Source organism: Pholis gunnellus, assembly GCF_910591455.1.
Source record: "Pholis gunnellus genome assembly, chromosome: 2".
Taxonomy (NCBI): Eukaryota; Metazoa; Chordata; class Actinopteri; order Perciformes; family Pholidae; genus Pholis; species Pholis gunnellus.
Genome location: NC_136536.1, coordinates 9986965 through 10014646, shown reverse-complemented (window position 1 = coordinate 10014646; position 27682 = coordinate 9986965). Strand labels below are relative to the sequence as shown.

The 27682-nt window shown below is 40.6% G+C and overlaps 2 protein-coding genes across 4 annotated transcripts; one reads left to right on the top strand and one right to left on the bottom strand.

Annotated features, from left to right (window-relative positions):
* Positions 1-1000: 1000 nt before the first annotated feature.
* rapgef3 (Rap guanine nucleotide exchange factor (GEF) 3) lies at positions 1001-25494 on the bottom strand. Of its 3 annotated transcripts, XM_079171423.1 has the most exons (29): positions 25358-25494; positions 22829-23038; positions 20527-20606; positions 15207-15251; positions 11179-11285; positions 10975-11096; positions 10225-10402; positions 9980-10064; positions 8850-8910; positions 8430-8506; positions 8161-8307; positions 7905-8008; positions 6488-6576; positions 5710-5795; positions 5307-5450; positions 5092-5174; positions 4946-4976; positions 4722-4797; positions 4381-4518; positions 4122-4219; positions 3821-3946; positions 3404-3585; positions 2999-3089; positions 2860-2910; positions 2653-2740; positions 2491-2555; positions 2319-2373; positions 2092-2163; positions 1001-1870 (listed from the first exon to the last, which is right to left on the bottom strand). In XM_079171423.1, exons 3-29 carry the CDS (start codon positions 20581-20583, stop codon positions 1752-1754), a joined length of 2577 nt encoding a protein of 858 aa, XP_079027549.1. In that variant the 5' UTR covers positions 20584-20606; positions 22829-23038; positions 25358-25494; the 3' UTR covers positions 1001-1751. The 3 variants fall into 3 exon arrangements, with proteins under 3 accessions (XP_079027549.1, XP_079027550.1, XP_079027548.1); XM_079171424.1 differs by lacking the exons at positions 22829-23038; positions 25358-25494 and adding an exon at positions 21298-21376; XM_079171422.1 differs by lacking the exons at positions 20527-20606; positions 22829-23038; positions 25358-25494 and adding an exon at positions 18724-19051.
* On the top strand, positions 24340-26700 carry slc48a1a (solute carrier family 48 member 1a). Its single transcript, XM_079171451.1, has 3 exons — positions 24340-24725; positions 25117-25284; positions 25390-26700. Exons 1-3 carry the CDS (start codon positions 24596-24598, stop codon positions 25524-25526), a joined length of 435 nt encoding a protein of 144 aa, XP_079027577.1. The 5' UTR covers positions 24340-24595; the 3' UTR covers positions 25527-26700.
* Positions 26701-27682: the final 982 nt, after the last annotated feature.

Here is a 27682-nt window from a genome sequence, read left to right as displayed (position 1 = left end):
GGCCATGGTTTGGCCGCCCCAAACCTACAGGATGTCTTGTACCGCTAACAAAGGGATAACAACTAGGCACTGGGAACTAAATGTTGTTTGAAAGTGCAATATTTATATTCACTCTTTTTTAAAAAGATACTACAGTGCTTTCTCTTTGTTTTATTTGTGATAAACTAGGACTTTTTGTTTCAAAGTATGTAATGAACACGTACGCTAAATCCTTTGTACGGTTCTGGCTTTTCACTTTCACTTGTTTTCCCACTAATTATACTTCAAAGTGTGAAACTTTTGTTCCACTTCTGACGTACTCACCACTTCTACGCTGGACCACTTTTTCTGAAGGTACTATTTTTTTTAATACCGCAGACTGACACAAAAATGCAACAACCAGAACATATCTGAGCTGAACTTGACACAGTTTCATAATTTATGTGCTCTGCTGTTGCACCTGACCAAACACCGACATTATACGAACCATATGTTTTACATGTGTTTGACTCATCATCACACTCTTTCCATGCCTCCTCTTATTAGCTAGTGATTTACAATTTGTCAAATGGTCCACAAAATCCCCATATGGTAGTTGATTCAAAACATCTACCTTTGTCTGTTCTCCACTGAAGATGTCGACCCATTATTTATAATGACAGGGGATCATTTTACTACTTTGTCTATGGTTACATCGGGGGGAAGGCACTGGGTTTTCCTTTCTTTTTCTTTTACGTGTCTCAGCCCATTTTCACTCTCCAGGACTTCCAAAAAGAAGTTGTACATATTTATGACAAGGAGAGTATTTTTGAAATCAAAGGTTAACTGATTTGTTGTGAATTTCTCTCACCCCATATTGGGGAGAACGTTTTTGTCAGCGGGAAGAATGGGGGACGGGGGGGACGGGGGTCTTTGGAGGTCACTTTTTACCTGTTATGGTTTGTACTTTTTAATAAAATATTTCCCTTTTTACAAACTCTTGTGCTTTCATTGACACACGTAATTGAGAAAATAATTTATTTAGAAAACAACATTGTATGAAAGTATATGCATGTCAGTTAGTGGCATCATTGCCCTAAAAAAAAGAAAAAGAATGATCTGATACAATATATTAGTTTCAATGTGAAAATGCTAGTGCGCAAAAAAACTGACCTAAAGTGATAAACTATGGCAAAGATCTGTTGTGTGTGTGTGTGTTCTTATGGCCTTTTGATCCTTCCACAGACAGCAGTATGGACCTTTTCATTGCCACTCTGTTGCTAGGGCAACAGCTCTGCTCCAAGTTTACTTCCTGTCAGCTACGGCATTAACAAACATTGCAACAGAATATACATTGAGAATGTTAACCGTGTCAAGTTTGAAAAAGGTCGATACAAAATGTCACATCAATGATTTTTTTTTTACACCAAAGACGGGCATACTTTGCTTAACTGTACATGTTGTAACACTGCCTTTGTGGGGGGGTCAGTTTCCACCGTGGCACACGCTCTGCTGTAAGGCTTTTTGGATAAAAACAAAGCGTCCCACAAGTCCCTTTGGACACAGAATTGGATTCTCTGGTTCATAATTTTTTGCTCTTCATGCTGTGCAGAAAGCTCATCCATCAAAGTCCAAGCTCCTTGAATTAAAGTGAATCCACCGCACTCGACACCTCCAGACATCCATCTTATTTAGGCGAGTGTGGATGTTTTTGTTCATCCAGCTTTAGTCCGTTCTCTGGTTCACATTTGTGCTACAGTTTCACAGTCTTTGTACATTTGCGGGTTGATGCCCTAGCATTCTATTGTTCTTGATAGCTGTGTTAGCTTGCGCTGGTTGTCGATCACTTTCAGGTTCTGAATGTAGTGTCGGATGTTGCTGGGACTCCGCAGAGGAAGGGCGTGGTCAGAGTCTGGAGGAGAAGGAGAAATCGCTTTTGACTCGGCACACATTTAAGTGTTCGTAGTAGCAAATCTTTCTTTTCATTTTTTAGCCAGTACAATTTAAAAATGCTAATGTGAGAACAAGGGAAAAAGTAAAACAGTAACAAGGCTGTGGAGCCACACTGTGTATAAAAAAAGCAAGACAAAACCAAACTATAACTGTGTTAATGACATGGTAGATGTTGCTTACATGTAGATATACGAGTAGCAGGCCCTTCCAGGAACATCCGATCTGCCAGGCCCCTCTGTGGAGACGACGGCACTGCAGTAGAGAAATAGAGGTTTACCTACTTCATGCATCATTCAGCCAAATCATCCATTTACTTCAACCTGCATGTGCAACTGTTTAACCTTTTGACCCAAACCCATGCCAGTGCAATAAATCTGCTAGTTGACAAGCTCAACTGGATGCCTTACCATAAGGCTGGCTTCTGCATCCTCGTACAATTTTCACTGTCTTGGCAATCATGCGCTGTCAGAATGGAAGGATGAGGAAATATTTCAAGTTGCATGCAATGCCATGATTTGTGAGGAGAATATAATAGAGCTGTGAAATGTTTAAAAAAAAAAAAAAAAGATTCTGTCTTACCACTTTCTCAAAATTGACCAATTTGTCTACATAGCTGGGATTTCCCTCATTGATGAATGTCATGTCTGGACAGAGGCAGGAACAGAAAACACGCCAGCGGTTAGTGAAGTCATTTACATGACATTCTAATGCTGTGTAGGCGACACTGCTGGTCTGTATCACCTTTGAGCAGCAGAGGCATGAAGGGGATGTAAGGAGGACTGAGTTTGGCCACAGCCAGTCTGTAGGCCCTGTGGTTGCGTGAGGGATCCTATAAAGAACAGAGAATAAACAGAGCATCTTCTTTCTGTGTACAGCATTAATGTACTAAACAGTACATTTTGGAGTATTTATAAAATCTACTGAATGGGAGCATCTGGTGTAACTTACCATCAACCTCTCATAAGCACAGTAAATTCTTTTTGTCTTGCTTGGTATTCTCTGGAATAGACGATCACACTTTTTGTTATTTGGTGAATGATGATACTTTGTTGTATCATCATGACGGTTTCATTCAGGGGTTTCTCACCTCCCAGGTCTTGTAAAGCCTGTGCACTGCACTGTTGCTCAAACCGAACATCACAGCGAAGAATGAATTGAGATTCTTCTGCTCCTTTAATCTGTGACAGAGAGGACACATAGCTACAAACCAGTGTTTTTACCAAACTTATTGTAGGCATGTTGTAAATTGGATCGCTGTGGTTAGTCATTTGTAAATAGACACACTACACACTGTCGTAGTGAGCATGAATTTCTGAACCAAATTTAGAGAAATCAAGGGGGCCACCAAAGTCAGTATGCCCAATCCTCTGAGGACCATGAATATTTGTAGAAAACAATACATACATTTCAGTGTGGACCAAAGTGGTGGACTGACTACCTACATTTCCATCAAATCATGGCAACGGTTTTAAAGCAAGTAACCCGAACTTACACTGCGGCAATCTTTATGAACTTCTTGAGCAGAATGGCTCGTTTCACCAGATCTTCACAGAGGCACATCTCGGTCACCACCCAGTACTGCACCTCGTTGAAGCGACGCACAAACCGCTCCAGGTTAGCTGTGATGGCACCGGGGAATTTATGACGGCCGAATATGTAGTAGACGAGCTCCAGCTGCAAAGATAAAAACAATTATTCACATTACAGACGTTTTTACAGGAGACTTAATGAATATGAGTTGCTTCAGAAACATGTGACGCATGCAGGAAGTGTTGTACTGGAGTACCAGATGATCTCGTGGCAAAGTGCCAATGGGTGTGACTCAGATACGCTCATGTAATGAGGAAGTTGTTATACTATACATAAGGAAGTACTTTATGTGCTGTAGTGAGATATCTGCTGGAGTTACCTCATGCATGGCAGTGAACAGTTCCCAATCATAGTTGGTGAGTTCATTGGCGATATCTTTGGAGCCCATCTGTTCGAGGATGTCAGTTGTTCCTCGCTCTGGGCCTTGCTGCTCCTTCAGGGGCATCTGGTTAGAAAGAGACCGAGAGGGACAGGAAATGAGAGGATAACAGATTGTGGTGGTGTTCACCTTTGATGGTAAACTGCTTTGAACCAAACCACCATGTCAAGCTTAACTGTACGTACCAACCATCAGATATTTAGAAAAAAAAGAAATAGTATGGCGGGCATCTATTCCTCACCAGTTGCTCCACTTGGCTGCTTGTGCAGATGAACAGTTTCTCGTTGAGTCCCAGAGCCGTGTAGACTGCAGTCGCATCCAGCTTCAACTGAGCTCTTTCTGTGTGCATTTAATGAATCAAACACTAATTTTCAGCATAATTAACTGACAAAGAACAGTAGAAAAATGTATAACATTTTGCAGAAACTGACAATTTAAATAAAAAACATCGAAGCACATTTGAAAAAAAAAAGAGAAAGATGTCATTAATCTAGTCCCACCTCCCATGGAGTTCATTTTGACCAGGATGTGATCTCCGCCAGGTTTGACTATAGCTAACAATACATCCTTTACAGATGTGTTCACTGGGAGCATCAGAGTGAGAGATTTGTTGTCTGGCCTGTAGATCTCATACAGCACTGCAGCGAGAGAGAGAGACAGAATGTCAAAATATGCTGATTTGATCATTGATGACGTGAGTAATGATGTGTTATCATGAACAACAGATACAATGTGAGGTAACTCTACATGGATTGCAACATGTTGTAGTGATACATAGATAAAAACAAGTTAAGTTAATGGATCACGTCACTGATTTGATTGTTTGATTTGTCTTACTCGCCTTTATCTTGAGCTCTGATTGGTTGTAACCACCCCACTGGCTCCTCGCAGTTTGAAAACCAATCAAATTGCTGATTCTGTCGAGAGCATCAGAGTGACTCAGCAATTCAGTGACATTAAACTGACAAATGACAGCAGCATGGCATTTAGCTTTCTCATTAACATGCATCTCTGGTATTAAAATCCTGCAGCCAGCTGTCATGTGCAAAAAGACAAGACGCTTACCCTGCTCAGTGACTGATATCCATTCTCCAATCTGTAAAATAAAAGAGGAAAAACTGTTTTGGATCTCATGCTGCAATATTTATGATTTGGGAAATGTCTCAGAAATAGATGTTATGAGAGTTATGAGAGAATTTTAGACAATTTACACTTTTGTTCTCCTCCTTTCCCTGAATTGTTCTTTCAGCATGCTGAACAGACGGAAATCTCCTGCCACCTCCTTCTTCAACATCTGTTTAAGCCCAAACATGGAAATGAAACAAACAAAACAAACAGAAACATCGTTATAATACAGATAATCTATATTCTTAAAATGTGATGTAATTATTAAACAAAAGGATAAAATGGAGCATGCAATCCCGACCTCCAGAGAGTCCAAAGCAATAGGGTCTTCTTTCAGCAGAAGGCCATACAGCGCCACCCACTGGCCAATCAGCTTCACTACCTTCTGCTTGGTGGTGAGAATGTAGGAAGCCTTCTCCTGATCTGAACCATCAGAGAGCTCCGCCTGATAGGTGCAACGACGGTTAAGGGGCATTTCATGAAAAGCTTTACAGACAAAACAAATCTGAAACAATTACGAGACACTGTATTTAAGCAGAACATATGAAATGTATACTTGATATTCACTTATGGTATCTAAATGCTCTTGTTTGTTTAATCTGCTGGCATCGTAATCATCATAAGCAGCAGCAGCAGTGGCAGTACACATTATGTCCTTATCATCATCAGCATCACCATCACTGCGTATTAGTATTGACAATCACAGGATATTGGTGCTGTAGTGCGGTACACAGCTGGCTGGTGGGCATGAAGACTTTGTGAGTGACTAGAAAGTCGCTCACACAGGGATCTGGAGGGAGACACATATCACAACAACACAAGTTTAAGGGGAGACACCGCGGTTGAATAGGGTGAAACAAATTAAACAATAGATGTCATCATGTAACTTCCCCAGTTGATTAATTTCATTAAGGCAATTGCTTTTTGTATTACAAGTTTTCTGAAATTTGATGAATACATTTGCACATAAGGTATTATCTTAACAAATATGTGCTAATTTGCATTGAATAACGCCAGGTTCAAAATGATTGTATCATTTTCGAGTGATACATTCGAGTCAAAGGATTTTACAGAGGGAATTTTGGATATCTCTTGAAAATTGGAAATCAGAATTCTTTTTTTTTAAAGAAATGTATCGTAAAACGACATACATTTTGCCAGACACGACAGGTGAATAGGGTAAAACTATGTAACCGATAGATATCACTATGAAACTTCCCCAGTGGATTACTTAAATTAAGACAGTTTTCTAAAATGTCTGAAATCTAATACCAACTTTTCTACAGACACAAATAGACAAAGTAATAAAAGGAACACCTAAATGTGTATTGTGGATGTTTTCTTTCCACTTGTTTGAAGGAAGACAAGTTAATCTCAAAACTGACCAGTGCTTGGAAAACAATGTTTTTGCTTTAACTATGTAGCTGACCACGTCACTCAAGAAAACAGGGAAAAGGCAAGAAGGTGCCTGCAGGGTCCCACCTATTGAGTCGTTTCCATTGGAGTCCAACTTTACTGTTTCCAATAAGTGTTCTAGGATTTTCTCAGGTGTTCCTGACATAACTGTGTACCTGCACAAAGCATGACAGAAGGGAGAAAGAGTATTTTTAAAAATGTTAATATTTTCTTTGCATTGCTCTGCATGCATGCATTCTGCTTCTTAGTTGTGTTTGTTGTGTAATTAGTGCCTGATAATGTAGTATAATGTTACTTTCATTACAACTGCTCTTGTATACTATTTCAGTCACTCATAATTTACAGTCCTTTTTAAGGGTGACAGCATTGCATCAGTCCAGAAACTACAGATAACCCCCCCTAAAAAGAGGATCCAGAAAAAACGCATTTGACGCCATGATTGCATATGTTTTGTTGTTGAACTGAAAAGGCATTGCCTTCCAGCACATACTGTATCTACGTCATAACTAAGTTTGAGGACTTCTTGCCTAATGGCATCAGGTCCAAAAAATGGATCAAATGACTCCTCAGATCATACAGCTTGGTTGTTTGGTGGCGAACAAGAGCATGCGATAGTAGTGGGATATTAGGAGCTGAGCGGTTCCTGGAGGACACGCACCACTATGTCTGCCCGGGTTGGGTGAATTTAAATATCTCGTATTTATTGATAAATATCTATAAATTGCATTGATGATTCACCTCAGTTAATGTGTCTGTCTTTGTCTCTTTAAGTCCAGTCAAGAGCTGATCACTTTTTTTTATCTTTTAGGTTTTATTATTTATTTAACGCTGCTTATTTTTAAAATATTTGAAGCAAACTAGTGCTGTCCTGTCCCTGTGCAGGGTGTCATATTGGCAGCCAGTGGGTGCACTAGGGATGGTTTCATGTGGTGCCTGGACTTGCATTAGAGTGGTGTGTGGTGGTAGTTTGGGTGTGGTCTCCTTTGGTTGGGTGAGCTGTGCAGCACCCTGTGCTGCCCTCTCTCACACTCTGTTCAGGCTTTCCTTTAGTAGGACCAGCAGATAGTAGTTTTAGTAATTCAAATGAAACGTGCTTGAAATGTTTTTTTTGACTGCTGTCTTTTTTTTCAGAACTAGATTAAGCTTTAATCATTGTCAAGTTTTGGCTACAAGACGATAGTTGAAGGTGTGCAAGTAGGGGAGGTCAACATCATGCTAATTCACTTTTTTATGTTTGCTAAAATACTTTCAAGACTGATAACAAGTCATTACACATTACAGGGTTGAAGTCCATTTTTTTTCCCGGGCTTTTCAGATAACAGCCGTTTAATGAGACCTTAACTGCGTTTGACAAAAAGATCTGTATGCTTGTTATGATGACGAATGGCAGCAATTGTGTTATTGGCGCGATACAGTATCTGCCCACGCCCGGGTAGACTGTCTTAATGATCATAAACCCGTAGAGTGTGTGAGAGTTTCTCACTTGCTGTTTCCTGCCCCTCCCTGCTCAGCCCAGTCGGTTCTCTTCTCCAACACCAGCACAGTTTTCCCATGCTCCTCAAGTCTCACTGTATTAGCTTCCACATCCTGACGCACAAGAACAAGAGACATGGATGAAAGCACCATCAAATACTTATTTTGTATATCTGAATTTGTGGTGGACACAGAACAACTTTTTGACGTTGTCTGTTTAGACAACGTCAAAAAAAGTTGCATAGTAATTAGTTACTCAGACACACCTTAAGGATGCGTATGAAGTCCTGTTTATCAACACGGAGGAAATGGCAGTTGTCTTCTCTCAAGATGATGGTGGCAGCGCGAGGGGCGTCATTCAGCAAAGCTAGCTGCCCAAAGTCCTCACCCTCATGTAGCGTAGTTACCAGGCCCTGCATGCACACAGCACTTTCAACATTACATTACACTAACAGACAATTCCAAGGCAAACGGTCATTTCATGAATGCCAATTCAGATATTTCTTATTATGGCAGTAAGAGTAAATGGATTTACCTTCCCATGTGTGATCACATTTACAGAGCCTTTCCAGATGATGTACCAAGAAGTGCCTTTGTCCCCCTGACTGAACACTACATCACAAAAAGACAGTCAGTGCTAACATTGGTCCTTTACACAGGTTGTTTACAATGGGCTTTATTATGTACGCATGACTGACGAGAAGAGTAAAAAAGACTCATGATGACCTGATTGTCTCCACTGAAGTAATGAATCAATTGTGACAGGAGGCTGTTTAAATATTATACAGATAACATATCTGAAAGGTATGTTGCACAGAAGTGAATGCTAAGAGGCCATTTGTGCACATGTGAACATAAGTGCACTTATTTGTTTATTTATATTATTTGTGGTTCAAATACATGGTGGAATTGTGTCTGCATGTGCATGTATCAAGGCTGTAGCCGGAGCACTCACAGACTGTTCCGGCCTTGGCATGTGATTCAAAGACCAGCACCGCTGCCAGCTCCTTACGCACCTACAAGCACAACAGGCAAAGAGATTAGACTGAACTGCGTGGATTACTCCTAATGGTTCCTTGGTCAAAGTAGTTTAGGACTCAGAAGAACACTGGATGTGTGGCAACTTCTATTATCGTAAATGAACAAACAAGGTAGAAACATTATGGGGAAAACTGTTTCTTTTGCATTTTCTTACAATGGCAAGTGTTTTATGGTTGATTTTGTTTATGCAAGAATTCTAGCCTTAAGCTTGTATGAAATTAAATTACCATCAAAGTAAAGCCTCTTAAGTGCAGTGTAATTGACCCTTTGCTAAGTTATGGCCCTCAAACACAGACTGGCCAATCATAGCGCAGCATCGGCCAGTTGCAACCAGGGTCCAACAGTTATCCGGCTCTGCTCCATAGACTCTCAAGCAGTCGTTTCAGATTTTCTGGTTTTGTGGATTTTGAACTAGTCGAGGTTAAATGTTGTGTAATAGTGATACTCGTTACCCTAAAAGGGTGGAAGGAGATATATACGTTTCTAAAACGTTTCGTTTCTATGGCACAACCTGTGGACATTAGCACATCTGTAACTAGCTTTTCTATGCTATGCTAGATTCTGAAGGTATGCTGAATGTATACACATGCCGCTTTTGCCTTTTAATGAGTGTCAAAGTGGATAAAGACGTAGCCTTCTTTACAAGAACAGTGTTCTTCCTTCATTTCATTGTCTTCTGTCTTGATCGCCAGGTGATGTGGTGGTTCACTTTTACACTGATCTGTAGACTTTAGTCTTTATTTTCTTAACCTGCTGAATCAGTTTGACATCTGGAATGTATCCTTCAAAACCATACTGTAGACCCTTCTTTCTGCTATTCTCTAAAATATATTTTGTTTGTTTTTCTATAATATTTATTCAGGGAGTGCAGTTAGTGATTGTGTGGTCTACGTGGTAGCTCTGATAGCTTGATGGAGTAGCAGCGGGGGGGGGGGGTGGCAGGGTTTAGTGGAGGGTCACTTTTTTTCCATGCACAAAAACAGCATACAGTGGCTTTAATCATACGGACACGGATGTCAAGAGCGGGCAGTAAAAGTGACTCACAGAGGTGGAGAGATGAGCTGCAGCCTTGACATGGAGCAGCTCCTCATAGATGACCTCCAGGTCCTCAGCACTCCTCTGACTGGGGCTAAACACAGACGTCAGGTGTAATCAACCACAGATGCACTTAAAAACGTTGAAAGATGCAAGATGGACTGTTGTATATGATCACTATGAAAGGGACTTCATCATTAGTTCATTATCTAATCATTATCATTATTAGTTGTGTAAAGCCTTAACATGCTGACCATTTGCGTAGAATCATAGTGAGCAGAGCATCGGGACCCAGCTGAGACAACAGCGACAGACTCTCCTGCAGCTCGTCCTCTGAGTCCTTCTCATTTGTTATGTGGTTCAGGCCAAACTCCGAGTCCTGGAAGCGGTAGAACTGGGTGTCCTTGTCATGGAAGTTCAACTCGTGTTTCACTTGATTGAGGCAGATCACAGAGGAGGGAAAACATCAATAAGACCCGAATGTAACGAGACCTTTTCGAAAAATGATGATCACATAAAAATGAGATTTAGAAAAGGAAATAACTAATACATTTTGACCTTCAGGAGAAAAAGTTGCGGTGCAGTGACTTTACAAAACTCCTGAATGACAAGATACATGGAAATAAGATTCATTTATTCAGCGTGATCCCCTTGATTTGATGATGAAGCCTTTATATCCTGATTGGAGTGGTCTCTTCCAGGAAGACAGTGCCTCGTCCAAAGAGCAAAAGCGTTTGACTGAGTGGCAACATATTGTAAAACAATCAAGCACTTCTGGGGAATTCTTAAGTGCAGCCTGAGACTTGACCGTCTAAAAAAATACATACTTCTAAAGTCCATTAAGGCATGAGCTCGCCCAACACATATGGTAATTTCTCCTAATTGTGGTTGCTGGTCATTGGTTGGGAGTATTTCTGTCTGTTGTGAAGCACATCCAAAGCAAAGATGGATTTATAATTATTCTTGAGACACAATTCTGCAAACTTCGGCTCTTTAGTTCTTACCATGAACAAGGATTCCTTCATCCACCAAGACCTGCCACATTCCAACTGCTTGACTTCTTGATTGCAGGCATTCATTTTGTTTCATCAGCCAATCAACAAGTTCCTTTCCAGAACAGCATTGTCTGTGAGAGAAATGTAATATTTGAATCAGCATGTATTTTGCAGAGATTTTTTTTTTAATAACATGGAAGAAAATGTGGGTACCTGTATGTTTTGAGGTGATGCTTTCTGTCTCTGATCAGACCTGGGTTCCCCTCGATCATAACACTATACACCGCTCTCGCTGCCTTTACCACACGATCTGAAAGAAACTTAACGAACATGACATGAAAAAAGCAGTTACACTATTGTGTCTTTCTGTCATAAATATTTATGTGAGTTGTGTTGCCTTTTATCATGTGATGTAACAAAGTGCGAAAGAGCGAGGGGGGGGGGGGGGGGGGGGGGGGGGGGGGGTGTACATAAAGAAGACAGAAGTTGGCAAAAAAAAAAACGATGTTTGAATGTATAAGTGAAAGAGACAAGTGTTTCTGCATTTCCCCTCAGTGTGAAGATCTTGTAATGGGAACCACGTCATCAATGTAGAGATCTATGTGGGCGTTGTAGTGTAATGTGGCGCGTTTGTGGGTTGCAGGGAGGCGAGAATGTGTTAAAAATGGCTATGTTAAACTCTCCCACTCGCTGAGCTCCCTCCCTGCCTCTACAACTCACTCTCTGGGCGGCACACAGCGACAACAAACTTTCACTTTCTGACCACCCTCAGTATATTTCCTTTGAACATTTATCAAATCTTTCCGCTCCCCTTAGTCAAAACCCCCTGACACACATACAGACAACTCACTTGGGTCCAGGTCTAAACCCCCCCACCCACACAAAAAAAACTGCAGACATGGGTGCAAAACCTGTCAGCCACTGATGCAGAAGCAAGGCTTATGTAACAAGAATGGGCTTTGTTTTTGCCTGTAATGCAACTGTCCCATTTCAGGCCTTTTAACGCTTTACACGATACACTCTGCTTCCATTTCAAAAACAAATTGGATCTAACAAACCCCTTAACAATATTCACTGTCTTTATGAATGACTGAGTGAATGAATGAGTATACATCTTTATTGTGCTCCTCCCTATTACACTTACTCTCTCACATACCCTGCACGAAGTCTTGTGACTCCACGAGCGACTGAGATGGTTGCTTGTTTGTTCTTTGGATTTTCCTCAAGGCACTGCTATTTGTCCAGGGTGGTGGTCTAGAGATGCACACAGCACCCCACAATGATCATTTCCTATATTAGTGTACTCTCTTTTAAGTGGAGTAGTGATGTAAGGAAGCAATTGACACCTACACTCTTTGCCTTTTCTAGTGTTCTGTAACTCCTTGAGGGTATAACAATGCCTGCTGACCTTTGACCAATCTACTGACCCCTTGCATTGATGACGCCAACACAATCTTTGCACTTTGGGGGCTTGTTAGATCGACGGTCATGCAGGACTGCTTATTATAATGTTCAACTATAACAGACTACTGTGGGTAACACTGTACAGCACAAACTGCAACCTATCAACCCCACATTGGGCTGTTCCCAGACCTGACATCAACAGAGTAGCCCAAATGTGCCCCAAAGCGTCTGCTGTGCCCCTCTGGAGTTGTGTTGTCTCGAGGTCACCACTTTTCCCAGGGGCCCATTTTCCCCTGGGACTCACATTCTCAGGCATGTCAGCTCCAAAAGTCATTTTCTTGATGAGGCCATTTTCCATGACCTAATCCTCCTAATACTGTGATTCATTCCAGTTCTGTCTGTCTGCGTTGAACAGTGTGTTGTTTATTGTCTGAATGTAGGCCACCTAATCATGTTATCTAGGAACCGTAACCAGTAGCTAACTGTTCCAAGTGAGTCGAATTACAGAGCAAACACCTTTCCCAGGTACAATACAAACTGTGTGTGTGTGTGTGTAGCATTGTGCAGTGACCAACACTGATGTATGGGCCATCTGTAAGGTTTGGACAGGCAGTTATTACCCATTTTATGACTCGGGTTGATTGTGCTGTTGAGGCCATTTTACAGTCAGGAGCCTGTATTTAAAAAGTGCCTTAAAGTCCAAGTAAAACGGAAGTTGGAGTGTCTTTAGCATCTGTACAGCGAGTATTTCCCAGTGAAACGGAATATTTTAGTTATAATAGGGATTTAAATGAAATCCTTTGCATTTGATTGTTGTTTTGCATATAAAAATAGGTGCACAATATGACCGGGGATGTGACCTAAAAGGGTTCAACATTTTAATTTCTCAACTTTAAGACTTCATATTGGTTTACACTTGAACTGTCAATTGTATAGGATCTTATATGATCCCCAATGACTACATCTACTTTTCTTGCAGGGCTACAGAACAGCTGCTCTACAGCCTGTACTGTCAAACACTCTTCAGCAGAACATGTGCTCACTGTGACACAGGAGTGAACGCAATCATTTGGATGCAAGAAAGTAGTAGTATCCCAGCACAATCACATGATCTATTCTGTGTATTTTCTTTAATTTCATTCTGGTCCTGGCTGAAAGTGTTAGTCATAGTCTTTTGAAGTCTGTAGTACGTGATTTGGTTTCACGCATGCATCTTGTGGGGTGGAATGATGATGAGTACAGTTATCCACTGTCTCTCCTCTGTAGGCGAGACATTTCTCTGTTTCTTACTCTCAGTGACCTTGGTGGGCTGTGTTGTGTGAGAAGCAGCTACAGATGAACACTGTATGAGTTGACAAAGAGCTTTATGCAGCTTTGTGGACTGTACCTGACTTTTCCTTTCTCTCTGAGTGAGAAAAATACAAAACCACACTTCAGGAGGCAACGTTTCTGTCCTGCAATACATGTATATATGGGTTCTTCCTGACCTTTAATTTAGGTCGTGCAGCATCAGATCTATCAAGTTGTAGCTGTAGCTTATGTGAACTTACAGCTCTGACCTACACTAGATGAGTATGGGAAAGTTCCCTGAAGAAGTCAAACACATTATATAACTTTGCGAAACCTATGTATCCAAGCTACAAAGTCACGCACCCTCAGAACTGTACCACCTCAGTCAAAGGCAAGTAAAAAGTTTTTGCTGACAAATATTCAACTGGAACATGTCAAACGTTTGTTACACATTAAGCTAATGATCACATTTGGTGGATTCCACCTCAGTGAGTTCAAACACAGGTTATTATTAAAAACAATCCATCTTGTATGGTGTTATCAGAATGTATGATTCTCATTAGTGACTTAGAATCTGGAGCCAACATTTGCTAAGCAACCGAACAAAGTTACAAAAGGTTAGCAACACCTGCCTCCTGCAGACACGATGACTCTATTTTCTCTATCGTCTCCCTGTAGCACAAAACAAAATGCACAGGGATTGATTCTTTTGGGGTTGAACGATGCTCTCTCTCTCTCTCTCTCTCTCTCTCTCTCTCTCTCTCTCTCTCGCTCTCTCTCTTTACTTCATCTGTCTGGTGGAACCCAAACAGGATTTTCAAACCCTGTATGAGTGTTTTTAAAAGTTCTCTCCTTGGCATGTTGTTGAAGAACCCGAGATAAGGCAGTGTGAGGTGCCTGGGCTGGCTAGGCCAGTTAGCTGTGGGCCCTGGAGTGCCCTTTAGACTCCTTGTGACTGCCTGCCCTGCTAGGAATGTGTTTTTTAAGACAAGCTTGAGTAGTAATGCAGGATATTATAACAACAAAAGAACAGGTTCAGCAGTTTGAGAGGATGCAAGCACTGCAACTCTGGATGATAGCCGAGGTCAGTAGAGCCACGAGGAGAGAGAGATATCCAGGCTGGTGATGGTTTAGAGTCACATTTAAGGGCTGTGCCAACCAGTGTCAAATATGGTGATCAGCTAATTTGCAGAGTTGGCAGATGGAGAGCCTAATGTGTGCTTACAAACCTCATCATGAAATTGTTATGGATTGAATAAAAACTTGCAATGGACATCACATGACAATAAAATGCGAGATAATAATTAACCCTGATGACCAAAGCTCAAGGACAATCCACTTTGCAACAGTCATATTCAATAAAATGGTCTATTTTCAGTTATGTTGCAGGAGCCAATACATACTTGTTTAATTGCTGAAATTTAAAATCTCGCTTCATGCATACCTTCCCATCTTCAGCACGAGTTTAAAAACATCAGTGAGAACATTGATTTATTTCTGCTGTAGGAAGGTAGTGTACCAAAGCTCTCCATGTCTGGCATACACACCTGCTTCATCGTGTCCTTTGAATTCAGGGCCTCTGGCAGCGGAGTCTAAGAGAAACAGGAAGAGAGACGTTATCACCTCTTAGCTATTTCTTCATATCCAAAGCCTCTGAAATAAAGCAGATAACTTGCTTTGGAACGGCATTCCACAGGAACTAGCTGGACTGGCCGTTGATGATAATCTTGCTGCTTTTTCACCAAATAAACAGATTAACCAAGCTGGACTGGCCAGATAGAAAGAATAATTATTTTCTTTTCATTGGGATGAAGGTCAACACAAATACATTATTACAAACCTGCGCTTTGTTACCATCGTCTCCAACGAGGTGTGGGTGGGTGTCAAGTGTGTGCGATGAAGTGGGAGGTAAGAGTACACAGACATCAGCAAAGGAAAGTACAAAGCCTGTAGCCACGCGTTTTGTTAAGTGAAAAGGTTGCTTTTAACTATGGACTTTTTCTAAAAGGCTTTTGAATATCCCAACCATTAGAGATAATGCATTGCAGTGGCTGAAACATATAAACAAATGTAATCATTTCTTATTTTTGGAGACCTTACTCTCTGCACAAAAGCCAGGTCAGCCCTAATTTTCTGCCTAGGGACAGAAATATATAGTGCAGGCAGTGGGGTTGCACTACAGGGCCTGAGGGTTTGGAAGTCCATAGAGGGAACAAGCCCTTGCGAGTGATTCAGATTGCCAGATTGTTCAAAATAGAACTCACCATAATGTAAAAAAGGTGCCATTTGCTATGTATGCCTTCAAAAAGCAAACCCATCTAAAATGTAAGCTTATCCTATATAAACTATAAAAGACCAAAATAGACCACTATGGGTGGATAGCCCAGGTAGCCCCTTGCCCGCAATGTCAAGTGCCCCCGGTGTGGGAAAACCACTGTGCATGCCCAAAGTCGTTGGCAACTAAAGCGGATTGCAGAAATTTGGTGTAGCTGATTGCCTGTTGCCCCGCTGCAATTTGATTGGCTGCTTGCCAAGTACTGCTGTCGTCATCTGCTAGTAGTCTGCAGACGTTTCTCTTAACATGAACCATTTGGATTATCTTCTAGAGCACAAATTAAAAAGTCTGCTTATTAAAGATAAAGTTATGATTTAACACCTCGGTGACCACTAGCCACGGGATATCGTTATAAACCGAACCGCTGTTAAAAATAATCGCATATAACGTGGAGTTGTCGCAAGAAAAGATGGCTAATTTAACTGCTAACGTAAACTGTTAGCTTGTCAGACAAGACGCCTTTTTGAAGATCTAACGCATCTTTCTGTGAGGATTAACAAAAGCAGCAGGACAACGTGGTAAACTTGGACTAACGTTGGCTACCCAAATTGACAGCGCATACAAACCTGACACATTTTACATTTTGCAAGCTGCAAAATACAGCACATAGAGAGAAATTCACGTATTACAGAGGTACCCCTCCTATTAACTAAATATTTGTCCTTGCAACATGATGCAACCCAATGATGAGACAAAAGTGAAATGTAGTGCCTATAAAATCAGTTTCCCTTAATTGTGTGAGGGTCCAGACATGACACTAAATACCCACGAGCTACCAGATCTGGATAAAAATATTCAATCTTAATTAAAGATTGGAAAAATTCTTCATAAGTCTCCGACTTAAATTCATTGAAAGCAATTGCCTTTGGAATACAGGTAGAAGTTGGCAAGAAAAGGATCATAAAAAAAATGTAAAAAGCAAGCCACAAAGAGGAAACAACTTCGGCCAAAGTAACACCACACATGGCAACAACTACTGCAAAACTAGAAAATCACACAATTTTACAATTTGCCAGGTATAATCGCTTGACATAGCTGTCAATTAAAGTATATTTGACTGAATGTGACTCCATAAACCATAGAAGATTTGTAACAGTTATGACCCAACAAAAAGGACACGTGCCCCCCCCCTGACTAGACAAACACGTGTGAAAAACTGTGTTCTTCCAGTTCTGCAGACAGGCAGATGCCATTAACAGCTTTTATAAATGTGAGGTATTTTGTTCTTCTTTGCCTCCATGTCTCAGCCCTGGTATGAAAGAGTAATAAGGACAACGAGACGATGTCCTGGCATGTCCTAATGACAGCAAATAGAACTCAGTTATGCCTCTGAAGGAATTTTTCTGCATTAGCTCAGATAAAGAATTGGCAAATGCATCAGTGCAAGTTAAATAGTGTTATCATGCCTAAATGAATAGAGAAAGTAGTCACCATTTTGGGAAAGATATTACTCTCTGCAACTTTGATTAATATCAAGCCTAAGATGTAACATGCAATTATCAAAGAATGTTGTTATTGAGGTAGATGCCACTTTTGTGCCATTATGGTACAAACATTGTTCCCAGAGTATAGACCATGTGTATAATATCAAGTCAGTGCATTTAATCATTTTTTAATTAGGATGTTTGTCAGTTTGCTGTCAATTTATTACACGTTACACTTTTGTGTGAATCTTGTGATTGGCCTGGCGAGGACATCTCTGTGAAAGTACTTATGTGTAATGTATCATGTATAAGATAACCTGAGTAAACACAAACTCACTTGGTGCAAGTTGAACATTTGAGAATATGTGTAGCTTTTTACATTGAGGGATTATTAAAATCAGGTTGTCAAACTGGCATGCCAGATCCAAAACACATGTGTCAGTTATTTACAATATAATATAATTGTAAAGTCTAATTGTAGTTTAACCTTTTGAGATGCTTTATGAAAAATGTTACATTGATATTTGGCTGGCCAGCAGGAAGTTCAGAGTGCAGTCTTTTGAGATTTACAATCGCCTTTGACGTATTGTTGGTTAAAAGTCAAGTAAATTTAGAGACTGTTCTGTGTCTTCCTGTGACCTGGAGACAAAACCTCCCCTTTGTGCATTCTTCTACATACTCTGTAAACTTAGCGGGGATGTTGAGGTGAAGGTGAACAATAAACTCTATTTATAACCTGAGTTTAATAAAAGAAAAGAAAATAAAGACTTTGTGCTGCTTTGTTGCCTTGCTGAATTCCTACACCCAATCTGCCAAAACAATAGAGAGATCTGCTTCAGTTAACTAAGCATTCTTGCTAAGCTGCTATTTTGGGGACCCTGGTGAGAGGAAGTGAGGTTGAATAAACCCGATTTTCATAAACAACTTTCCCCTGCTCTCTGACAATCTCTTTCTCCACCTCAACTCTCACTTTGAGTTTCAGCATGACATGTGTGGATGCAATGTCCTCCTATGCTGGAAGGTGGCTGTCACTTAAACAAAAATAACGTTTTAAGTCTATAAAACCATGTGTCAGACATTCTATATACGCCAATTTGTACCACAAATGATGAGCTTTTTAGAATCTGCTTCTCCAGCAGTGACTACTACCAGACATTTACAGAGTAACCAACAGACATGATGATGATGATAAGGAAGATGATCAAAATAGTGGTGGACTATATTATCACCACTCTCTAATCTCCTGGACATCTTCCTGTGCCACTCTGCAGTTATTTCTGTAAAGTAAACCTGAAAGCAGCATACCCAGCTGATGCCTCGTATGGTCGGTGTTTCCACTGAGGAGCGGTCCCGCAACACTTGGTAAATGTGACTCCGAAACAGATGCATCTTGTCTCAGATCCAAACAACCGACACACAACTTTCCCAGTCAGAAGATCTGCACACGGACTTGGCACCTCCAGACATTATTCACAGCAAAGTAGATCGACCCGACTTCCGCTCATTACTGTGCACACTGACAACACAACGCAGCGACAAGTGTCGGCTCAGGGCTCCGCATTTCGTCCGAAAAAAATCCGGTCGGAATTCTGTACGTCGCCCCTGCATCCAAACCCGGACCCGGCTACCTCGATAGACGTGTCTGCCTCAGTGGGGACGGAGTGTGAAGTCTTCTTCAGCCATCCCACGCAGCACAGGCGCACTGCTGAGTTGCGTGTGTGCGCGCTCTTTGGCTTTGGCAAGGAACTAATACGGAGTCATCAGAGAGACGGCCTCCTCTGGTATTTCTTACGGCGTAATTAATGGCGTTTGATTTTATTTAACTTGACGTCGATGCACTCCGTGTGCATGTGGGCTGGTGCGCACTGTACAATTTGTCACGTGCCAGGAATTGTAAGGTCTATTTCACCAGGCTCATACTGTAGTATACCCTGATGGCACAGGTGCATTGTTAAAAGGTGACAAAACCTGTACGGCAAGTTTATATTTATACTGCACGTTTCAGCAACAAGGCAATTGAAAGTGCTTTGTATAGAACATTAAAAGCATTGAGACAAAGAAACACAGGACATTCAAATACAATTTAAAAGAAGTCACCACAAAGCTAAAATAGATTAACACGGGTATAAAGTACAAGAATAAAAGTGCAGTGTCAAAAAAAAGATTTCATAAAAAGCAGCAGTAAACAGAAAAGTCTTCTGCTTTGATTTAAAAGAAGTGAGAGTTGCAGCTGACCTGAAGTTTTCTGGGAGTTTGTCCCAGATATGTGGTGCATAAAAACTGAACACTGCATGTTTGGACTCTGGGGACAGTGAGCAGACCTGCCCCAGACGACCTGAGAGGTCTGGATGGTTTATAATGTAGCAGACGATCATAAATAAACCATTCAGTGCCTTTATAAACCGACAGCAGTATCTTTAAATCAATTCTCTGACTGACAGGAAGCCAGCGTAGAGACCTCAGAACTGGAGTAATGAAGTGATGAACAAACTCTCTAAAAAGACACTAATAGCAAAAAAATAGCTAATTTTCCATCTTTTCTTTAATGCCTCATCACTATGTAACACAGCACTATACGTACTGACGTAAATCTCAATGAAACCACCCATCCAGCAGTTCACCTGTACTGTAAATTCACAAGACCGGGTCAAGGTTATTAAAGGAGTCATAATGTTCAGTGCAGTAGTTCAGAGCTGCGCACGTGAGCTGCAGAACTCTGCACACACACTTATCTGGCTGTCCAGCTGTCTGGCTCAAGCGGGTCTGTAGGCACATGGACTTGCAGATAAACTGTTTCAAGGGCAGAAACCCGTTTAGTTTGTGGAGCAGCACTTGATGTCTCTCATTCAGTTCTAGTTGTCAGTTTGATGACAGGTGTCTGCCCTTTGCACAGGTGTTAAACTGTTACATACCCATTACTGTTTTTATAGATTCATAAAACTCACAATGCATATTGTCTCAACAGGTGTATCGTTCAGCTGTGAATGCATCTTGCCATGTTGCTATATCATCACCTCTCTCTGTGTTTATGGCTCAGACCTCACACATGTGGTTCCATAACATTTTATTGACTTTATTTGTGTTGCAGTATGAAAGCAGATGACTTACTTCCACCGGTGTACATCGTCTTGGTGCGGAACACATGGATTCGACCAGGTTCTCCATAGAGGAGATGGCTTGAACAGTATCTGTAGGAAATCAACAAGAAGCAGTGGTGGTAATTATTTTCTTTAAGAAAGAAACATGGGAATGCATCTGTCGTGCCTATTTGTCGGTAATTGGTCAAAGCAAAGCAAATGTCTGTACATTCGCAGACCGTCAAACAAGGACAAGGGGAACCTCTATTTTTTGATTACCCGTGCACCTCCATTTGTAACCGTGTCCTGCAGCCTGGCAATGTTATGTAAGACTTGTTTAAATCCCTGCTATTGTTCCAGTGCAGGGCCGCCCTTCCTGTACTGACCTCAATGAGTCAGTTTGCCATGGCTTTCCACAAGACACACACACACACACACAGACAGACAAGAACACTAATTCTGTCCTGCTTCCCGTGCTTTAGTTTGGGTTGTTCCTCCAGCTGGAAAGGACGACAATTTTAGGAACTCTCTTCTTTGTAAAATATTATTTAAAGTCCAGCACCTGTTGCTCTTGTATGCCACTTCTGTTTGGGCATTACTGTTCCTTTCTCGGAGTTCTACTTAATTAACACGTGTGTTGAGTGAATGCCAGAAGCCTTGAGAGATCAATTCACTTTGAATCACAAACCCCCTTTATATCAGTTTCATAACAGAAGCTACATTGATTGCCTGCTCTATGCTTTAAAGCTGCTGCGAGACACATTCACTACAATCCCTGAGAAAGAAAACACTAACTTCTTACCAAATCTAGACCCCCGTGACCTACGTGATGGATCATGGGGATGCTCCAGTCACTGCTGTCCCAAAAGCCAGTATTGAAAATAAGCGAGCCATTAAACCAAAATGTTTCAAGTGCGGCTGATATGTTTCCTGTGTTCCGGTTAAACTTGTATGACAGTTCAAAATGAAGGAATCCAGTTTTCCTTCTTATGAACTCCTGAGGGAATGTTAACATGATGGTTTCGGGTGATAAGGACGAGCACATTGCTGTTTGATAGTATCTGACAAAGTGACTGCGTTGTGTTTACAGCTAGACATCACTGAGAAAAATGTGACTGGGATTCATGGTAGTTTTGAACCAAAAATAAAAGGCTTCAGCCTCACTACGGGAGCAAACTGCCTCTTTTATAGAGGGCTAATCTATGCTGGATGGGAATAATCTCAGGATTGATTTATGTAAAGTAAAGAATATTAGTAATCTAAAAGCTGCATCTCACAGGAGAGTCACTTTGCATTGCTCAGAAGCTTCACCTCACATGCATTTTAAAAACAAATGCTGCCCTCTATTGAGAACACAGATGCTCTGCAATCACTCCACTAAGTGGAGAGGAAATTCATGTAAACCTCAGGTAAGTTTACACACACAAAATGATTAGATTAGATTAAAGTCTATCGACTTTTTTTTTTATAGGAACCACCAAATGAAAGTCTGTTTAAAAAAACTACATACGTGTATGTTTTAATAATGGATGTTTATGCCCTCATATTTTATTACAGGAGTAAACCAATAATATTTTATCTGTGTTGTCAGTGGTTCTCTCTCTCTTTTTTATTTATTTATTTATGTGTTTCTATTTAGATCCTCTGGGAATGGGAGTGGGATTTCCTGCAACATCTACGCCCAAGGAATGTTCACTTTGCCAACTGTCTTTGTTGTGCCTGTCTGGTGATACACACGCGTGCACGCACACATGCACACATACACACACACACACACACACACACACACACACAGACACACACACACACACACACACACACACACACACACACACACACCTTTTCCTTCCTCTCCCTTGTCCAGTTATTAGCAGTGACAGGGGGATGAAATATTTTATTCGTTTGACCCCAAGGTCAAATAAGGACTGAGGCAGAAAGTGAAGCAGACATGAGCGAAAACATTAAAACAGACAAAAAAAACGTAGTCAGCATCGTTCTAAAAGATCTACCTCATGCTGCGCAGTCACATGTTGATACTTACCAAATTAATTCAGTCATAGACGCTAACAAGCAGCAAGTAACTTCAACACATTATTCAGAGCATAAATGATTTGCTTTGTCTGGAAATTTGAAGCAATTAGTAGTAAAATAATCTGCATACAACAAATTTGCTCATAAAATCTTGTCAGACATTTAGTAATACTTTGTCAGACACTCTTACATTTGCATGGCGCACCATCTAATGTCCATTCTCCATCTGATGAAATGAAATGTCATAAACTAACCAATATGTCAGTCCGTTACATCGTTTAGATAAGTGTTCAGATACTCACCACTGGCACGCTCTTGTAAGGTTCTTCAACTTCCACACTTTTTGTGTTTTCTGCTTTCTCTTTCCAGCCTTTGCTCTTTTCAAATGTCTGAGGATGATTCTTCTGTCATTGCTGTTTATGTGAGTTGCGGGGAGTGTTGCTGGACTTAGCTTCCTGTATCTTTCTGATTGGCCGTGAAGAGAGTGCCCCAGGGCTTGGGCTGAATACAGTCTGTGTGTGTGAATGTCAAGACATGATCAGAATATAACAAACCTTACGTACAGTTTTTGGCCTAATTTGCATTCATTTTCGCAGCTATGTTTAAATTCTATCAAGAACACTGAATATTTTAGATGCGTTTACTTTTTTTGCTTTTCAAATTGTGCATCTTCTTTAATATTTATTGGTGAAATGTAACAGGACATTTGCTGAAGTTCTGTTTGACGTACTTGTATGTTGCTTGAATATTTTCATTTTATGCTACACTATACTTCTACTGCACTGCGACTCAAATGCAAATACTGTACTTTTTACTGCATTTATCTGACAGCTTTGGTCATTATTTACTATGCAGACCAAGATTTTTTTAATGCATAAAACATATGATGAATTTTATATAACATGATAAGTTCATCATGGGTTTTGTACGTAATTTTAACTACCCAACAGTATTCAAATCAGCTCCACCTCGACCAACTACCACAGAAAAATATGAATTATACATAAGTGCACCAGTAACAATAACACAATAGAAACACGCTCACAGGGGTCATTTTTCAGCATATTAAATATACTTTTACTTTTGACACTTACAATACAATTTGCCAATCAGACTTCTTTATACTTAAGTACAATTTCTAATGCTGGACTTCAATATGAAGGAGTGTTTTCAGAGTCTGGTGTTGCTACTTTTAGAGGATCAGACTTCATCTTCCACCCCTATTTGTGAACTATTGGCTTTCTAGCTGACAGTAAGGATCAACATAGTGCTTTTATTTCTTTTCCTGACTGTATAAACGTATGCAATATTTGTGTGTATAGATTTGTAATGTATCAAACAAAGATTGCCTTCTCAGTGAGCTGCCAGTTGCCCACTGTACATCTCAAAAGACCATGTCACCAAATGATCATAACAGTTTGGCGTCAGAGGTCTAAAACTGCAGTTCTTCCTTGCTCCACTAGGGGCGGGGTGTTTGCGAGGTGGGGGTTTCCTCAGTGCAAAGATATTTGAATGTTGAAGTGATAGATGACTTCTCGGCAAATTGTTGAAAAGGCACCCAAACAAACTCGTTTTTTCCGCATAGAAACAACAACTATTCTGTATTTAGAGTATTATTTAACAATGAAGTATACGTGCAGACCAGTTAAACCGATGAAATTTAGTCTTTATCGATATAATTGTGGCATCAACTGAAGACGAGGATTCACAGTGAGCGTGTTTTCTCAGTCACATCTTTCCATCTTTGCTATGTACCTCAGATAAACACTTGTGTTGCTACTTTTTTTGCCTGCCTCTTAGCTTGAAAGCTTGTCTCATCGGGAGTTTGTGTGTCGTGCTTTAGCTTTTTCTAAAGCTAGCTAGCTAACACTGATAGGCGTCGTTGTCTCTGGTCGCTCAGCCTAGGGGAAATCTGATGTTGTCGGTTTCCTGTCGTTAGTATCAATGCTATTACATAATGTGGCCGTAAGCTGTTGATGTAGCTTAAAACCAGTCTATTTAGATACAAATACGCCTTTAACTCGCACACCTGTTACAAACATTTGGCTGGCAGTAGTTGGATTTTTACAATGGGAGTCAGCAGAATTTACATTAGCATCGGATATTCTACCTTTGGTACCCTGGTTGGACTTTCGGCTTTCTTGGTCTGGAATATAGCATACAAACAGCCATGGACGGCGGCCATGGGAGGCCTGTCAGGTATGTTTACACACCGAACTTACAGCGTTAATTGTAATGTTAAATGTCTCCGTGATCGTCTTATTCTCATAACATTGGAGCATTTAACTCAAGCTGCCTAATCCTTTTGCAAGGCCCGCACAGTCACACATCCCCATAATCATAATGTAACAAAGTGGCTGTGTTCACTCTGGTCACTGACGCACTAACACATGTCAGTATTTGTTTAAATGGATGTTTTTGTGTGTGTTAGCTAGCTCGTATGTCACACTTGTGCATGTAGCTCATTCTCTGCATCAGTACTCTGACCGATATTGACTTTTTTTAGGCTATTGACATTTTCTGACATAAGCCTGTCTTAAAATAGGCCTACGCTTAATAAAAGTGTGTGTTCCAACTTGTCTTTCAACAGGAGTGTTGGCGCTCTGGTCTCTTGTCACACACATCATGTACCTGCAGGACTTCTGGCGCACTTGGCTCAAAGGCCTGAAGTTCTTCATCGCTGTTGGTGTGCTCTTCTCAGCCTTGGCAGTGGCCGCCTTCATCACCTTCCTAACGCTCGCCATCACACAGCAGCAATGTAATACCCTCTCTCTACTGTTCCTAGTTTATAATGAGTAACTTGTATGCATAAGGATTATAGGATTGATTACCTTATCATCACATGGCTTTTTCTGTCCCACAGCTCCCACTGACCCGAGGAGCCTTTATCTCTCCTGTGTGTGGAGCTTCCTGACTCTCAAATGGTCCTTCCTCTTGGCCTTATACTCCTACAGGTATCGCCAGGAGTTTGCAGACATCAGCATCCTCAGCGACTTCTAGTCAGTACTGATTTTATGGACTGCGATGGACTTTGAGAGGTTATAGGCAGCCAGCAGGAGCCGGTCACATAGCTTTTGTAACAAAGAGGAGGAAGCGCAGACACGGCTAAATTAAGAAGTCACCTGACTTTTACCATAAGGAGTTGCACTTGTTTTACTTGCTTAACAAGCTCTGTATTTGTATTGTCATCGGTTGTCCTACTTCTAATGATCCAAATATTATATTCCTGTAAGTAGTCTGACCTTCTGAAGACTGGAGCTGCTTTTGAGTTCATTGCTTGAGGCTTTGTATGGAGAGACGTGCTGTGTTTTTAAGATTTTATCTTGGTGTTGTTGAATCTTAAAACCGCTAATACATATAAGGGAACCCCCACCGTAACAGGCTTCAATCGAATGAATAACTGTGAAAATGAAAGTGAAAATACTCTTAAAGCTAAAATCCTCAGAACCAAAACTAAAACGTCCCACCTGAAGCCACTCTGCTAATTGCTAGGTTGACATTGTTTGCTGGAGTGCTTGAATGTTTCTACCCAAATGGGCTTTTTCATAGTTAACATCTTTGAACAACTGAATACTCCCATCACTTCACAGTCACTGTCTTAGTGTCTGCAAAGGCAGCCTCTTGGCTCCCGTCATCGTCAATGTCCCAATTTGAGAAACCGTTTTTAATTCAATCACTGATATGAATAGTTACTATTATTTAAAGAGGGTAGTTGATGTGCTTTATTTCTCCCTTCTTATTCCACATTTACTTTTAGAAGATCTTTTGTTCCACCATGGGGAGACTTGCTTTTCTTTTTTTTTTTATCAAGAGTCCACTGGAGAAACGACGACATTCCTCTAAAGAGAACCCAAATTAGTTTGATGAATATTGCACTTTAGTCTTTGATATTGATGCCATTGTTTTGCACACAGATCCTGATGCAATGGAAATAATGATGTTTTACACAGTCATCTCTGCCTCACCATTTTAAATGTTTAAATACACTATTTGTGTGTAATTATTTTACAGTTGGCATGTTTTGTACAACTAGGCTTTGTAAGTGTTTTATTTCCAGCTGTTGCTCATGTCTACCTTCTACCATAACACCATGTTACATGTATTTCTGTTGATGAGAGAATGAATGTGAGGATGTAAATAGAATCTGAACCCATTAAAGGTGCATTTATTGTTAATTACATTAGGTTGTCTCCTTGCTTTATACCACACAGATACAGCAGCACCTAACGAATCAACAATTTAAGGTTGCATTTCCTGAAGCTTTTCATTCTCTAAGCTCCACCCAGGAGGTATACAGGGTCTTAGGCGTAGCTTGATAAGGTATCAAACAACTGGGCAATACACACATCTGAACCAAATGCCTGCAGACGTTGCGCTTCAACAATAAGGTACAGTGCTGTCTTCTTTTCAGACCTCTAACTTAATACAGAACGATCAGCACATTATTTGCTACTGTCATTTTGATTCCTTTATCAGTGACCTCATAAGAGGCTACACATCTTTAAAAAAAGAGGACCTCAGAGATTAAGCAGAACAAAATCTTTTACCAAATATATTTGATGATTGAGTAATTGAAGCTCATGTGCAATGGGTGCTCAACATGTGTCTTTTTTTGTTAAATGGTGAGGAATCTCTTTGCAATTCTTGTCTTTACGGTCAGTTATTTCTTCTTGCGCTTTAACAACAGAACAAGCACGTTTGAACAGAAAGCATAATTAATTTAAGGCAAACTTATAGTTTTTGACCAAAATGGTAAAATGCTTGAATGTTCAGTGCAGATATAATTTTGTATTTGTAGTTTTTCTCAAATGATGGAATGCGGTAGAGTTATCCTTTTTCTTTTTCTACAGCAGGCAGACTGTAAGACTCAGAGTGATCTTGTGCGTGTGCTATTATTTACCAAGTGTTGAGCTAATATTTTAGCAGTCCTCCTACCTGTGGCCTAATCCTTCACCCTTCAAGGTTAGATTAAGGCCTTGGACATGACATTTGCTTCCCAAATGTAAAACAGCAGAAGTGCAATCCTAAAGATGCCCTTGTGTCCACAACTGTATAAATATAAACCTCATACTTTGTTTTTGTTTACGTGTGAAAATTCAACTGTGTAAAGCATGTGCTGTTAATGATATTGATGATGTTGCTACTTTGATTAACAA